A 17,623-nucleotide genomic window follows, 5' to 3' on the forward strand; every position below is an offset into this window, starting at 1 on the left:
TTTTCGTTGGTTTCATTGACTAATGTTGAAAAGAAATATAAGAGGTTGATTTTATTACTATAGTGCAAGTAGAAAATTTGAGAGATAAAAAGAAGAAAATGAGATATTTGGGAGGTTTGATTGTTATAAGCATGGATCCTAATTAGCAGGATGGGTCTAAATTAAAGAGGAGTGGGAGTTGTGTGTATGTCATTACCCTAATTGTGCAGACATGTGTGACACTGATAGCCCAATTTTGGTTGGGATAGAATGAGAGCAAGAGAGAAGAAGAGGAAGCGGCAAAGATTCAGGTAGTGAAAGTGAAACTGCAAAAGCCACCACCAATTAGAGTAAGAAAAGGGCAACACACACATTCAATGATTTATGAATTAACATAATCCATTATATACTTGGGATGCAAAGAGTGGGAAGTTAGTTTGAGTTGATATGTAACTTAGTAACTAGTATTTGTTATGGTAACAAATTAGCAATAGAAATAGAATAGGGCCCGTTAGTTAGTTGTTAAAGTTGGAAAGAAGAAGGAGAAGAAGAAGAGAAGAGGAAAACGAAGAAGCCAAAGTAGCTGAGCGTGTACATGAGCTCAAAAGCTGCAGCCAAGTCACTGTTGAGATAAACAAAACAAAAGAAAAGAAAAGCAAACGAAACGAAACCAAGACCGAAAATAACAAAGTAGTGATAACTTTCTCTCTCTTCTCACTCACTCACTCACTCACTCATGAGTCATGACCCCATCTGTCTTGTTATGTCTCTCTCTCATTCTCATTCGGATGGCGTGTCTTTATGATACATACTGCATAGCATAGCATAGCATACTACAACTCTATTTCATAATCATCACTTACTCAATATATATAATAAACAAAGAATCTCATCTCATATATATTATATTAGAACCCATCTTGAAACCGATTGATCGCTGAAGGAGGATCCAAACGATGATGAGGCTGTGATCCCGATGTTGATGATGATCTTCCCCAATTCAACGACCCTTCCTGCTCCCTCTCCTTCCCTCCTTGTCCCACCACCGGTGCACCTATGCACGTGTAACTGCCTCCTCCTGTTCCTCCTGCTGATGACTCCGCCGCACCGCCATAGCTGAGGACATGCCCCACGTAGTAATCGTGAGGAGGTGGAGCGAACTGGTGATGAGCCCCCGGGAAGGAGACCGGCGGTGGCCTGGATGGTGAAGCGTATAGATAGGGCTGATGATGAGATGCTGCAGCGGTTGATGACGTGGATGACGCAGAGAAGTATCTTGGGAATCTGAGAGCTGCCGCTGTTGGGTCTTGACAGCATCTGAATTGAAAATAAGAATTAAAGGAGAGGAAGAAGGAAATAATGGAAATGACAAACATACCCTAAGTGAGGTGGAGGTTGATGAGCAGCAAGGGTGTGATCGTTACGAAACACCAGCTGACGGGCATGGTTCAGCGTCTCTGTTTCCCTCTCTGATGAAAATCAAATAATCTAAATAAATAAAAACAAAAAAGAAAAAAGAAGCAAATAGCAGCTAGCAGGGCCCTCTCTTTCTTTAAAGTTTCAAGAAATCTCAGGAATCTTGCTTCTTTATTTGAAATGACCACGCCTATCTTCATGGACAAATCATTAACAATCTATCAATCTATGTCCCCCGTTTCTCTTACATGTATATAATAATATAAAGAAAAAAAGAGATAGAGTAGAGAGTAGCCTTGGCGGTGGCGGTTCATGTGTCCCCCAAGAGCCTGGGACTTGCAGAACTTGAGGGAACAAAATCTACACTCATACACCTTCCCACACTCCTCTTTTCCATCCTTACCGCCGCCGCTTTTCTTTTTCCTGCATCCTGCACCCAATTAAACCAACTTCCACATATATCATGTTTCACCTACCTAGCTAGTATAACAAAAATAAGACTAAGACAAGTATTTACCGGGAGAGAAGGTGTCTTGGAGGAGTTGTTTGCCATGATCTCTATTGTAGTCATCAGGCAAATTGTTAAGGTCTAATGGGTTTCCTTCTGGTCTCCTGTGAAGGAAACAAGTCATCACATGAATAGAAGAAAGAAGCAGAGATAGAGGAGAAGCAACAAGGTTTTGTAGTAGTAGTAGTGGGGGAAGACCTACATGGTACCGACACGCAGAGAGAGACAGAAAATATATATAAATATGAGGGGCAAGCCAGCCAGCACTCCTCTTTTCTTTCTTTCTTTCTTTCTTTCAGATGAAGGGAAGATAGAACTAAAAGCTTTTTATAAAATTTGCGAGACACACTTTTAGTTTGGAACTGCGATATAGAGGCTAGTTGAGTGATGGTAGAAGATAAAGAGCTTTGAAAGTTCTCTATCAGTTCCTCTGCCACGCCACACTCTCTCTCTCTCTCTCTCTCTCTCTCTCTCTCTCCCACACACACACACACACAATTGAATGAACAATGGGACAGTGGGTCTCGTGACTTTAAAAAGAGAGTGTGAGAGAGTGGGTGAGTGTGGGAATTGAAGGCTCGCTTAATCACAAGTGTTTACTACTAATTATTCCAATCTAGTTTGGTCTAGTTTCGTTGGAAACTTAGGGAAGTAAGCCCAAAGACGTTTTCTTATATATATTGATATTAATTATATAAATGGCGCTACTTTTTCTGGCTCTATATAGTTTCTTTTGCCCTAGAGCTGAGGTTGATATTGCCAACAAAGGGTGGCAATGAGATGGTGCAGTACACATGTTTGAGCATTAAAGTTTGCCCTAAGAATGAAAGAAGGCATTTATATAGCAGAAAGAGGCATAAGGGTACGTGAACAATTTGCGTTGTTATTGTGCTAAAAGGAGGGGGGCATGTTTAGAGAAACAGGTAATGTATGGTCCACATACAATAGCTCAATGCCTCCTTTCTGGGGTGTTAAATTCTACCCAGGGGACTTAGACTTGCTTCAACGAACGGTTGCTATCAGTATCTATCATTAGGGTTTTTGCAATCTAAGTTGAGATAGACTCAACCCCACATCTATTGTTTTATTCTTTGAAACTTATGCTATATCTCTTAGATCACATATACATAGTCCTTTTCACTGCTCCTCTCTATGTATATATGCATACACCTCCTAGCTAGTGCATTTCAATTTTTCTTCTCTATCCCATTATTCATCATCAGGACAATTCTAAATAAAACATCAATTTCTAACTTATAATGCTTTGCAATTAATCCTTTTATTTATTTATCAGAAAAAAAAAGTGTGAAATTGGTAAACTTCTATATAAGCAAATAAAAGCCAAAACTGTTTGAAATAAAATAATGGGGTTGGGACCATTGATTACTGTGGAGTTTAATTAAAGCTGTGAGAGATGACAGTACAGAACCACTTAAATAATGGTTTAAGTTAAAGCAAGCTTTGAAAGCAAGCAAGTTGTAGGTATTAGTATTAAGTATGTATGGTATTTGACTATTTGTAAATGGAAAAAGCAGAAGATCAGAATAGATAGTTAGAAGCAATATTGTCCACAAGCCAGTGGTGATGAACTGAATAGTGGTTCGTTCGCTCTTCACACTACTACACCTGAAATGGATATAAAGGAAAAAGAAGACACTACCTAATAAGAGGGGTAAGCATTAAAATCAGGTGATATTCATGGACCACACTAGCCTCATTGACTAGCTGCTAATTTGTACTATGAATGAAGGCCGTGGATTCAATTCATCATTTGTTTATTTAATTTATGTGACACACATATACATATATACATACACATACACAAATAACAATAATTATTTGACTTGATTTGATTTTATAATTTTGAAAACCCTGGACCGAAGAATCATGCAATGACCGCGCCCTATCTATCTGAATTCTGAAGATCTCTTGCAAGTGTATGTGTATTTGTGTGTATATATATGATTACTTTTCATGTGGTCCTTCACAATTTTAAGCAGTAAATCCAACAAACATCTCTTGTGTGTTCAGAAAGTCTAACAATGCAACTTACAAACCTGTAGAGGAAATTGTCTTCATCATGTTGGCTCCACTACCTTTAGTCCTCGACTTCAAGCAGTCAAAATTTTAATTGAAAAGTTCTTTCACTTATGATGACTCAACGTAACGTAACTGACATTATTATTAATACTATATAATCATACCTGCTTAATTAATTATTTTATGTAAACGGGTACCAAACCCCTTCATTATATGTACTACAATAAGCATTCATTGTACTGCAAGGGAGACAAGGAAATATTCATAATAAACGACACAAAATCAGAACCTCTTTTTAGGCCAATGCAATAATAACAAAATATATCAAAAGTGCACGTTTTCATTGTTCAAGAACCTTCACAATTCGCTTCATTCTATTAAATTCTAGTATGTTTTGAAACAAGGTAACAAAAATTACAAAGACATGGAATCTTGCTAAATTAAATTTTGAGCTGAGGGGTGTACGTACGTAAGAGTTTAATCATGCAGTTTGATCAGATTTTCAATCTAATTAAAAGTACATGAAAAATAAATCATCATCAACAGCATCAAACAATTTGAATAGCTATAGTTTAAAACTTAATATCCCAAATATAACTGACCATATAGTTTTATATTGCGAAACCGATATATAGTTTGGAAAGGAAAAACCCCTGTATGCAACAAGTATTCAAATTTTTCTTCTATAGGTCAAACTTGACCTCAAGCACACTTCCACATGCATGCTTAATTAAAGTAGCCACAATTTGGACTATAATTCTTTAGCTGATTAAAAGTAACAAACAAAATTGCTGCCTTAAGCTTTTTAGTAGAAGATTTCTAGTGTTAAAGAATTAAAATGAAGCTATCTATCTTCTCTCTTTACTTCAAGCAGTACAGTGTCCACTATTAATAAGAATATTTACATTCCAACTACCAAGGCATAAATAATGAAATAGATATTTATCTGAGACAATACTTATTAATTTTAAACTAATTTAGTGATTAATTTATTAATATGTAATAATTTATTGATTAATCATAAATTTTTAAATAAAATTTTAATTTACGATAGATTAATTTTTGTTTTAATACCGTAAAACAAATAAATAGACATAAAATTTAAACGAATCACATATAATTAGAGATTCAATTAATTATGGATGATATTGGTGATAAATTTATTTGTTTAAACAATATCTTTTATTATATTTATATATTATGTTATAAATGTATTCAAAGGAGGAAATGCTCAGAGAGAGAGAGATGACTGAGGCTATATATATATAGTGAAAGCATCACCACAATCATACATTCCAATCTTGTGACACAAACCAATGTAACTTATGTAATTAATCTTCATCCATTTTCATGACTATACAATATATAAGTACAATACTACATGATTTTTATCTGCTAAGCAAAATAACTCTAATAACAGGTGCTAACTTGTAATACTCCCAGCAATCATGTGTCCACAATATCCTGCTTATATAAATAAGTATACCAAGTCTTGGGCTTTTAGTTTGAGAAAGTCTCAAGCATCAACAATTTTATTTATAATGGTTGATATTTTTAGTCAGCACTCATCAGCAGTCAAATATTCTTAGTTTAACAGTTAATACTATATTTTTAAATATTATTATTGTTTTAGTTTTAATTGGGTCTGTAGTTATTTTTTTTGTGAAGTTGTTATTTACTTCATGTTTATTGTTGAAGTTTATTGCTTTTTGAGTCATGGTAGTTGAGTTTGGTTTGAATGTTCTGATATCAATTATTGAAGAAAATAAGTATCCATTTCCAATCTTAATTCAACCAAATTTAAACTTATATTCATATGTACGGTTAATAATCTTGGTACCTGATTAAATAGTAACATTGAGTAATAACTTGTAAGCAATAATAATTGCTGAAATAATAATAGACAACGATGTGTATTTATTTGCAAATAACTCCCATGCTTTTAGTTACGAGTTCAGGAACAAGACTATTTGATAAACATCTTTTTGCAAATTAAGTTAAAAGAATAAATGAATCATTGAAACAATGAATGAAATTTTAAAGAAAAGGACCTCACATATTAATAACAAACAAACCTCTTTTGTTTTGGTATGCAAATGGCACTGTAGCCTACCACCTAGTAAAACCAGCTAACAATAGGAGCTGTGCAGGTGAAAATTTTTATATGTATTAATGGAATTTCAACCATGTTCCATAATTATTATAAACTCTCTAACTCTTTGACTAGTTAAAAGACAATTTCAAGTTACCACTCATTATCTATTTTCGAAAAGCATCTATAGATGGATGTTGATGCTTTTCTTCAAACATAATTTATTTTCCTAATCACATTGTTCTAGGTATACTTTCTCTTTAATGTTAAATGATACAATAACCATTGGAACCTAAAATTTTGAATTCAAGCTAATAAAGTTTTATTTTATTTAAACATCAATATTTATACGAAATATATATCAAAAATAAGTTAAATAACGTATATATTTATACATAATTAAATACATGATGACAGATTTTTTATGTGCATGTAACATTTTTGTTTAGTAATTCATCTTCTAAATATATGTTGGTGTTCATTTTTAACACATACAAAAAAAATTAGTTATCATTATTGAAGAAGTAGTTAGTATTTATGTTTCTGGGTATTTGTTGATAAGAACAAGCGGTTCTAAGTGTAGGATTATTTGGATCAATAGTAATAGCAAGAAATATAATTAAAAAAAGTTCCAAATTACAACTAGCATTCTCAAAGAAGAAAACTTGAAAAAAATAAATTAGTGCTAGAAATAAAATTAGTCCTATACCTTGAATAAAAAGTTTGGGTTTAACTATTATTATTGTATATATGTACATTTTGTTTTGTTATGTATGTCCATATTAATCTTTTCAAAGACAGTAATTTAATGTTATTCGATAATAATAACTTAAATTTCAAGGGAAATTAAAGTATGCTTTTACAAATAGAAGAATATTATGTACAATATTTTTAATTTTTAAAGAATAATAGTAATTCTTCCAAAATTTGATTTCTAAGCATTAAGGATATTATTTTTAGAAAAACGTTGACTAATAAAATTTATTATTTTAGATTAGTAATTAATCAACAATGTTTAAAAGTATAGATTAAGAGATATTATTAAACTGTTAAACAAAAAATATTAGACTAATAGTTAAAAATATTGACAAAAAATAATAAATTTTGTTCGCCGTTAAATTTGTTTCATTTGATTAGTATTTTGCTGACTTAAATAATTTTAAATCTTAAATCCTATTAGTATAAAAATAAAGTAATGATGCAAAATGCTAACTTATATTAATAAAAAGTATATTTTTATCTTTATTTTGGTAAAATGAGGATAATAGCTAAGATGTATATATAATTATATATTAAACAGTTTAATAAAACATGTGGAATCATCTAACAACTATTAATTATTAGTTATTATTTTCACATGAATGAATATGGCGAGTGATTCGATCTGGTGTGACATTGGTTGGGAGTTGGGACTAACATAAAGAAAAGAACACAAGAGAAGGAATGGGATGTTTGGAGGAAAAGGTGAAGAGAGAAGAGTATTATGGTAAGAAAATAATTGATGAGCTTGGAAGTAATTAGTTACGAGACGAAACCAAATGGTGAGAAGAAGAATCAGATAATTGTCTTTATCCCCTATGTGCCCATTACCATATGGATCAATAGTAGTGATTGATTGGTCTTATTAAAAATGGAGGTCAAAGAGTTAGGTTATTATATTGTTCACTACTCACTAGTCTTCCACAATGAGTACTGTGCCTCCCTCATTGCCACTTCATTGGGGGCTCAGCCTCCATCTAACTTTCTGTGATCGAATAGCTGTTTAGTTATTACTTCGAAATTTCGGTTGCAGTTTCCCTTTGCATATACCCATTTTTTCATTCTTATAAAAGTACCTTCTCCTCCTAATATATATCTAGCTCCATAGTTTTCACCATAATGTTACCACTTCCTATCTCAGTATCTCTTCTTCTCTATCCTAGCTTGCCTTCATTCCCAACCGGGAACAAATATAATTAAACCCCCCTATATTAAATCATTTTCAACTTTTTCGGCATGCATATCAGAACAATCATATGATCTTCAATAATCATTTTTTTAATTAATTTCTATTGTCTTTGGGTTCCACTCAATTATAATAATCTAAGAATTATTATTTCTTTTTCGTCATCTCAACACTACAAAATGTTAATATTTATTTGATTATTCTGTTTTTTGGATCAATTTATATACAGAAATTAATTTTGATATTGGACTAAAAATGGCATTTTCTAAAGTTATAAGTCGCTAGAGTATAGTGTTATACATATCCAAACGTGACAAACATAAATAAAAAATACACCATTAAGTTTAGACGTTAGAAATCAGACGGTAAAATCTTTTAGGAGAAGAAAATCAGACCCTCCAAATTTATATTCATAAATTTTTAAAATTTATGTTGTAAGAAATGAGAAACGTTCGATTTCAGTTTTCTCTAAAATTTCAATTTAAAAAAGGAAATCACACATGTAATAATTTCGTTTAAATTGAATTTATAAAACATAATTAATAAAAGAGCAATGCTAGGGGACAGCAACTTTTGTGATTGTTAGTCATCAACTAGCCATCAATAATGATTTGATGGTGTGAGATTGGTATAAGATTTCATCCAATGACTCACATTTTTCTGCTGGTTACATGCTGGCCAAAATTCAATAGAATTGCTAACCCCTAAACTTTCCCTTAATTAAAATGCACCGTCCCTTTTTGTTTGACCTTCACACTAAGAAAAAACTTCAAAAATAGCAATATTACTTAATTACACGTGCTATCCGCTCCGAGTAGAGTAGAGATCGGTTTGGTAGGGTATGATACGGATTTAGAGTGTACCCTATCCTATCCTATCCTATCCGCATCCCATATATAACACATATTTTTATAAAAATTAGGTATATAATAAAAGAGGTGAGAATTAAAACTACAAATTTTTTTATGTAATAACTTGTAATAAGTGAATAATTACTAGATTAATTAGTTAATTTAGTAATCTAAAGCATTTTTTTATTTTATTAATATGTATAAAATATGGAATGATTAAATTTTATATTTGTTTTAAAAAAATTGATATTTTAGCGGGTAGAGTAGAATAGGTAGGATTTAAAATTTTAGGTTGTAGATATGGTTAGGATTGAGAAATTCTCAACTCACAGTTAGAGTAGGATAGAATTTTAATGAAATTTTCAATCCACGCATAAAATCCAAACCCCATCCTACTCTACCAATTACCAATTCTAATTTACACGTATTTATAATCTATAATAAAAAAATTTTAGCCTTCTGAATATAAGAATATGAATGTAAAAATAAGAAAATAAGAAAAAGGTGACCTCAACAAAATTTATAGGGAATCTATCTACTTACAATATAAGTTGAGAAATCCACAATAGCAAAGTGGTTAATTTTGTTGGGTGGTGGTTGTGAATGAAGTTAGAAATGGACTCCAAGAATTGCAACTACAGTAACCTCAATTTGCTGAAACAAAGAACTACAGTGGGCTAAAGAAGCATAGTGTGTAGCTCTTAAGAGAACGCATATGTCATGATGGTGTTGGGTGACATTTAATTTACCACGCCCTACGATGCGAAGCTAAATAAAAATGACATGATATATTTGGGGTGGATTAAGTAGTATGATGAACTTAGAAAAATATCCTGAAATGGTATGCTCTAAGTAAGCTAGGTATGGACATAGGATAATCACACTCGAGCCCCGAGGGCACACTCACCAACACCAACCTAATAAGAGGTGTCATTCTTCTCCTATTCTATATTTATACCCAATTTATGATGCCAGTACCTACTAACTACTAAGAGCTCTCGCTTAAGTATGCTAGTTTGTTACCTCCCTCATCTCATTTCCCAGGTTTTATCTATGTGCTATTCTTGCCTGCTAACACGTATTTTCTAAGCCAATATATATGCTTAAACTCTTAAATAATACCTTAATAACTAGTGCTTTCATAAACATAATACAACAAAGATTGGGATGGATGGGGTTAAACACATCCAAATTCAATCAGTGATTAGTCATTGTATATTTATATAAATATATGAGTTATTAAATTTATTTTATTTTTATTATAAAAATAACTGATTGTTTTCATATGATTTTGTTTTTCTTGCGTCTAATATATGTATGTTTAATGTTTTTTTTACGTTGAATGGTTTCTTACGTTTAAAAGCCCAATATATCAGGGCCAACTACTGGATCTTATTGAAAAATAAAATAATTGGAATAGACCCAAGAACATCATAAGTCCAAATCACTGCACGAGTGTTGACATTCAGGAGTAAAACAACTGCAAGTGAAAATACGATACTGTGGCCAGCCCAAAAACAAATAAACCGAGCAATGGCCAATACAAAGAATAAATAAAAGTAATCTATCTATCTATTTATTTAGGGCTGCACACGGATCGGATCGGATCGGATATAGTCTAAAATTCTATCTGATCCACACTACGCTAATCGGATCGGATTGGATACGACATCTGCAATTTTTCAGGCCGGATCCGACTTGCGAATCGGATCGGATCGGATATCGGGTATATCTGCATAATTAAAAAAAATGTTTTTGAATTCCATTTGACTGTTTTTACAAAAAAAATTTCATTTTTCACCCGTTTAAGCATATTTAATTCTAAAATATTATCAATAAAAGTTCTCTTAAATAATAAAAAAAATAATAACACAAAATTTAAGTTTAATTATTCTAAGTTAGAGTACAACATAAAAAATAAAAAACAAGATATCATAAAATTCATAAAACAACACACTAAAATTCATATCACATTAAGGTTTATTTTCTTAAACTATGTTATTTATATGTGATGTGCAGATATGCGGATTTGCGGATCGGATCCGCGGATATCACTGCCAAATCTGCAATCCAATCCTACCATAGTACGGATCGGATAATATTCGCAAAATTCAGATCGGATGTGGATAATTACCGTGGATATACGAATATTATCCGATCCATGTGCAGCCCTATATCTATTATCTATTTATCTATTATCTATTATCTTTATCTTTATCTTTATAGTAATACAAATAGGGAGCTCATATGCTGACGTGACGCTCATACGTTGATTCTGATAGTTTATTTGCTTAGGTGTCATCACTAGAAATTTTTAGATTTATATTTATAAATTATAAATTATAAATTATTATTTGCTTAGGTTGTTATTTTTAAATTTTAAATTATTTGTTTGGATTGTTTTACTTAAGTTGTTATTTTTTAAATTTTAAATTATTTTATTTGTTGGGTTATTTTACTTAGGTTATTATTTTTTAAATTTCAAATTTGATTGACTTTAATTTAAATTTAAATTAAAGTCAATTAAATTTAAAAAATTTTAATTATGAGTCAACTATAAAAGTATAAATTATGAGAGATGTAAAGCATCACAATTTAAAGTACATTAATCCCTTTCTTTACATATATTCAAAATCTCTCTACTAATTCCAATGACTGGCATTCACAAAATTACAGACATCAATCCTATCATCGACAATTTGTGTGTACATATACGAGTGATACGGTTATGAACACTACCAAGTTACGAAAATTCTCCATTGCCATGCTCAATTGAGATGGTTTGGCTCGATTACGTGAGTTTTCTACTAATATTTTTTTATTTTATTTTAAATTTATATTATTTATATTTTAAATTTATTTGTTTATTCTCACCTAATCGTTCTTTGATTTTTGTTCATCAATTCTATTTTATTTTATTTTGCATGTTTTGTAGTCTTTGACAATGAGGCAAAACAAGTTTTGGAAAAGAGTTGTGTAGAGATACTTGATCCACTCCTATTAGTAAGTTCTAACCAATATTTATTTCTAAAAACATTAGTGAAGATATTTTTAATGATAATTTTTATATTATTTATTATTAATATATTATACAATACCCTACAGAAAGGAGATCTATTGGATACACCTACACTTTTTCTCAACCTAATTGATAAAACCTTTATCTTCATCGTTGAAGTTTAAATATCTGATAATCCACATTTTTCACTTTCTTATAAAGTTAAGAAGATGACTGATAATGTAGACCTCGTAAATAAATTCAAAGATGCTCACCCTATTCAAATTGTGAGTATAATTATAAGTGTACTTTATATTAAAAATCAGTTTATTTTTTACTTCCTTGATCATTAGTAGTATCTAATTTATAAATAATAATTAATAATTAATTATAATTTTAGGATGTTGACTACACCGGTAGTTTGCTTCCAATTTCAAAGGCATCATCAATCATTAAAGGGGAGAAAGTAGAAAGGGCTAAGGTATTTGTTCAAAAAATAAATTTTTTGTTTGTTTGTTCTCTCAAAATTAGATCTTAATTTTATTCAAAAAATATTAGTGAGATAAAATCAAAAGTTAGAAAGAAGTCTTTAATTTAACGTGGTAAAAGTACATAATTTGTTGCTTGAATTCTCCAATGAAGTTACAGCCAATGGTGAATCTGAAGTGTTGGAAAATGTTATTACACTAACTAAGCGACTATCTTCGGAGTCAGAAGATTTGAAGATGGAAGGAGATACCTCAACTTGCAAGAAGATCAAGATTAAAAATAAAATTTGAGAATTTGGATGCACATATTTTGGAATCCCTTTTAGAGTCTATCTAATAGAATAATGCCAAGCATATGTTTGTTTCGGTGGAAACATTATCTTTTCTTGAGTTGTTATTTTTCTTTTAATTCTTTTTTATTTTTATGTTTGAAATTTAGAATTTTTTAAAATATAAATTGAAGTTATTTGGTTATTACTTGTGGTTTTATTTTTAATTTGATTCACACCGTTAATATCCTGATAATTTATAATTTAATATTTAATATCATAAAGTTATAAATTTTTTTTGAATTATTGTTGATACAATTAAGTTAGTTATTAATTTTTAATGTGTACTTATTTTAAAAAAATTTAATTATAATTTTTAATTAAAGTATTATGTTTAGAATTTTAAATTTAAATTGAAATATACTTTTTTTTTAATTTTTAAGTAAGTAATTGGGTTTGAGAATACTTTTTAAAAATTTATATAATTTATAAACTACTATGCTAATTACAAATGATTATAATAAAGTAAATAGAATTACCAGTCTTATTAAGATGTGAGGTTATTTATACTGTTTAAAAAAATCTTTATCTTTATAGCAATATAAATAGGAAGTTCCTATGCTGACGTGGTGCTCATACATTGAGTTTGGAAATTTATTTGCTTAAGTGTCGTCATTGAAAATTTTTAAAATTTTATTTATAAATTATAACTTATTATTTGCTTACGTTGTTACCTTTTAAATTTTTAAATCGCTTTCTTAGGTTATTGGGTATTTAGTTTTTAATATTGTTGAACTAATAATTTGCTTAGGTATCATCACTAAAATTTTTTAAAATGTTATTTATAAATTATAATTTATTATTTGCTTAAGTTGTTACTTTTTAAATTTGAAATAATTTTTTTTCCAGATCGAATATAAATAGGGAGACTTTTTGCTGACGTGGCACTCATATGTTGAGTTTCGAGATTATTTGCTTAAATGTCTTTATTAAAATTTTTTGTAATTTTATTTATAAATTAATAGATTATTTGGTTAGATTGTTAGATAATAATAAGGATTTAGTTTTTGAATTTATTAATAAAATAGTTAGATATTTAAATCTTAATATTATTAAACTAATTAAAAAAAATTAATATATAAATTATTCGGTTAGGTTGTTAGATATCAATAAGGATTTAGTTTTCGAGTTTATTAGCAAGGTAGTTAAATATTTAAATCTTAATATTATTGAATTAATTTAAACAAAGTTATCTATAAATTATTTTAAAATTAGGACGGTTGTTTAATAATAAAATCAACAATTTAAAAGTAATAACAAAACAAATAAGAAAGTAATAGTAAGAAACAAGTTAAAAAACAAAATAATAAGAGCTTAAATTTGAAAATAGAAACAAAATGTTCTTTTAAAATAAAATAATAAAATATTAAATTTAAAAGAGATTGTTACTTTTTAAAATTTAAGTTATTTACTTAAGTTATTTTGTTTAGGTTGTTATTTTTTTAATTTTAAGTTATTTTGCTTAAGCGGTTATTTTTTAAATTTTAAGTTATTTGTTTAGTTTATTATTTTTTAAATTATTTAGATTTTGATTCATAGAAGAAATATAGTTTCAATGTATGTAACAACAGGGTTGTGTTGCATTTCTATGGTATTTAGATTTTGATTCATAGAAGAAATATAGTTTCAATTCGATTTATATCGGTCTTCCTCATCATCTGCAAGTAGCCCAGCAAGTAGGTGTCATAAAGTTCTACCTCAAAAAATCGGATTCTCTTTGACAACCAATCTCATTTCAAGTTGAAGAAGGAGGAGACTATCAATGTTGCAACCTCAGCTTCATTTTGGCCTTCGAAGCTCAATTATGGCTCCTTGGTATCTCCATATGGTTCATATATATTGGAAGCTGCAGTTCTTCTTCATAAGATCGTTGGTGTTTCTGTTGCGTGGTGAGATTTGAATGTTACCATAAAAAACAAAAGGAAGTACTTTGATGATGTTATTACTTATTAAGAGTTCAACTGCAACTTCCTTTAGGGAATTTATAGGGTACAGAGGTGAGCGTACAGATATTCCTCCTGCAATTATCTCGTGCTGACATGTGTCCAAGGGGAGCTATGTTTGGTGAACGGTGTAACATGACGCCTCCATGTAGCCGAGTAGCTCCTGCTGGGGAAGGGAATTGGCTCCGTTTGGAAAGAATTAGCTGCGGCTGGATGTACAGGAATGGGCCGTGGTTGGATGGACTCCATGTGAGGCCTTGGATATGGGTGGGCTGCGGGGCCATCATGTTTGAAAGGGTGGAATGCGTCAAATGTGTACTGCAAGATTAAGCAAGGCTGTGTATTATGACCGTTGACCCAAAAAAAGGGTGTATGACCCAAATGCACGGGAACAAAATTAATGAAGAGGAAAAGAAATGCGCCTAGGACTAAATTAGCGTGTTTGATAAATTTCTAATAGTAAAAATAAAAGTATTTAAAAAATTTAAAAAATTTCTTTTGAGAAGCTGTAATTAACATATTTTTTTAAAAGATCTTTTTTCTTCAGAAAAAAATGTTTTTCATGTAATAAATAAACAGAAAAGTACTTTTATATTGTTATACCCAAACATAATTGATAGATAAAAAGATTTTTTTACATGAGACATGGAAACATAAAATTACTTTAACTTTTCTATAAGATCTTTTAAAAAAAGATAAGTTGGAAAAAATCTTTTATTGAAAGCTCACTCAAACAAGCTCTTAGTGTGTGCTTGAGGTGTAGTTAGTCAAACTGAAATTTGAATAACAGTGATTTTATAGAATTAAGTTATGGTAGAAGTAAGTTTCGGTTAATATGATTTATGTTTGGCAATTTTTTACTAAAATTGATTTTGACAAAATAAATATTATTTGGATAATATTAGTTAAATCAGTTTTAGCTAGATAATTACGTAAAAAGACATGGCGTTAAGTTATGATGTTATTTTTTTATACATGTTTAATTTTCTTTTTTATAGTTTTCGCTTTTATGTTTTTTTATGAAATATATTTTTAATACTTCTAGTACTCTTTTTAAGTACATTATAATACGTAACTATAATTATTATTTATGATTAATTATTTCTGTTTAATTAGGTATCAATAAATTTTGTTATAAAAGATAATAATAAATATAATACACAAAGATTATAAGTATAGAAATGTATAATGTCAAATAAAAAAATTAATAAAAAATATAAATATTAAATAATAAATAAAGAGTGTATTTAGAGAAAAACAATAAGAATTCTATAAATAATGCAATAACATGTATAAAGGATAAAGTAGGGGAAAAAAATAAATGCTGAAGATAGTGGCTAGAAGCAGGTTAGTGCAATCGAGGAGCTAGAAATTATTGTTTTTTATGAACGTGGTGTTACGAACAAAATCACTTTTGCGTTTGCAAAGAAGAAAATTAGCCGAACAGAAAACATTACAAGAGAACTGGAACAAAAATTGAACAACAATTTCAGAACTTCAAATGAGGAAGAAGACCGAACATTCAGAAAGTAAAAGGAAGAAGCGGAGGCGAAGAATTGAAAGCAGGGCCACTAACCCGGGTTCCGTGCTGAGAAGCCAGCGAAAAAGAGAACGACGTGGCGAGATACCTGGGGAAGAGGAAGATGAAAACAACATGCCATTGAAGATGAAAACGACACGGGGAAAAGGAAGAAGAGGCAGCGGTGAAGGGCTAGAGGGGAAGAGGGGGGTTGGTTCAGGAGTGGATACCTTTCCCTTTTTTCCCTACAAACTAAAAAACGACGTCGTTTTATCCTAACTGGCAGGCTACGGATTAGGCCAAACCGGTCTTTTATCGGCCAGATCGGCTGTTTTCTAGCAGTTTTCCGTCAACCGAATATGGGAGGAGAACCTGATCGCTTGCATCGTCGGTATCCGGTTGAATCGATTTGACCGAACGGTCCGATCCGATTTTCGGAACCATATCTCTTACTCTTTACCTTCAACCGTTAGCCATTCACCTTTAATGTAGAAGAGTGAAGCTTCCAAGGTTGAATCATGTTCAACCGTAGCACTATCGTGTTCTCCAACATCAAATTAGCGGCAGCTTCATCGGATGAGAGAGTGAGATACCCCGATTCTGTTGCGTGCATCTCTCTCATAATTGTTTCATCCATCTTCTTCAAAGCCTGAGACGCAGAGGCTATCTTCTTGTTGGGCGAACAAAATTGAGCAAGAACTCTGTACCAAGGAAGATATCCTTCCTGGCCGATGCCCGATCTCGTCTTTTCTCGGTAACAACATGTCACTTCCTAATTGCAATTGAAGTCAAATTTTTTCCTCCGAAATGAATAAATTCTCTCCTCTTATCTCTTCCCTTCTCTATCATTCTCATTCCTTCTACAGGAGCACGAGCCTTGAATTGGGAAGCCAGTCACCAAGACATGGGAAGTTAGCGTCTGACCTGGCCGGGCATCTACAGGTTTAAAGGATGCGTGTACTGTACAGCCATGTGGAGCCTACCTTAGCGGCCGAAAGCGGTTGTGACTGAGTGCTTCCGGCCCCCCGCCTCTTCTAGGTCACAGTTTTAATATTGGCACCGTTACTATTGTTCACACCCTCCTGCGCAACTATACGGTTTCTCTTCACGAGAGTTAATGGCAGTGCAACAGCGAGCATTTCGACGGCAACTGTTCATGTTTATAGGTGTGTTGAACTTAAGGGTTTACATCGTATAACACGCGTCTCTTTTCACGAGCTCCGCGATGAACGTAGTTATGAATTATTTTTAACGCATTAAGAATGTAGGAGAGATGAAGAGTGAGCGGCGAACATCGACTAGAGGCGGCATCGTCGCAGTTCAAACATGAAACCGGGCAGGATAAAAAAAAAGGGAATGCTAGGGGGCAGCAATTTTAGTGTTTTGTAACCATCAATTGGCCATCGATAGTATTTTTAATGGTATGAGATTACATGTAATAGTAGGAGAGCATTCACTTTTGTTTTGATGGTTAACTGCTGGCCAAAAAACACAAAAGTTGCTGCCCCTAGACTT

The 17,623-nt window shown here is 31.3% G+C and overlaps 1 protein-coding gene across 1 annotated transcript; it reads right to left on the reverse strand.

Moving 5' to 3' along the window:
• Positions 1–541: 541 nt before the first annotated feature.
• LOC112712084 (zinc finger protein JAGGED-like) lies at positions 542–2,407 on the reverse strand. Its single transcript, XM_025764874.3, has 5 exons — positions 2,106–2,407; positions 1,913–2,007; positions 1,691–1,825; positions 1,358–1,448; positions 542–1,296 (listed from the first exon to the last, which is right to left on the reverse strand). Coding segments are annotated over exons 1-5 (732 nt in total). The 5' UTR covers positions 2,108–2,407; the 3' UTR covers positions 542–887.
• Positions 2,408–17,623: the final 15,216 nt, after the last annotated feature.

This window comes from Arachis hypogaea, chromosome 9 (genome assembly GCF_003086295.3).
Source record: "Arachis hypogaea cultivar Tifrunner chromosome 9, arahy.Tifrunner.gnm2.J5K5, whole genome shotgun sequence".
Classification (NCBI taxonomy): Eukaryota; Viridiplantae; Streptophyta; class Magnoliopsida; order Fabales; family Fabaceae; genus Arachis; species Arachis hypogaea.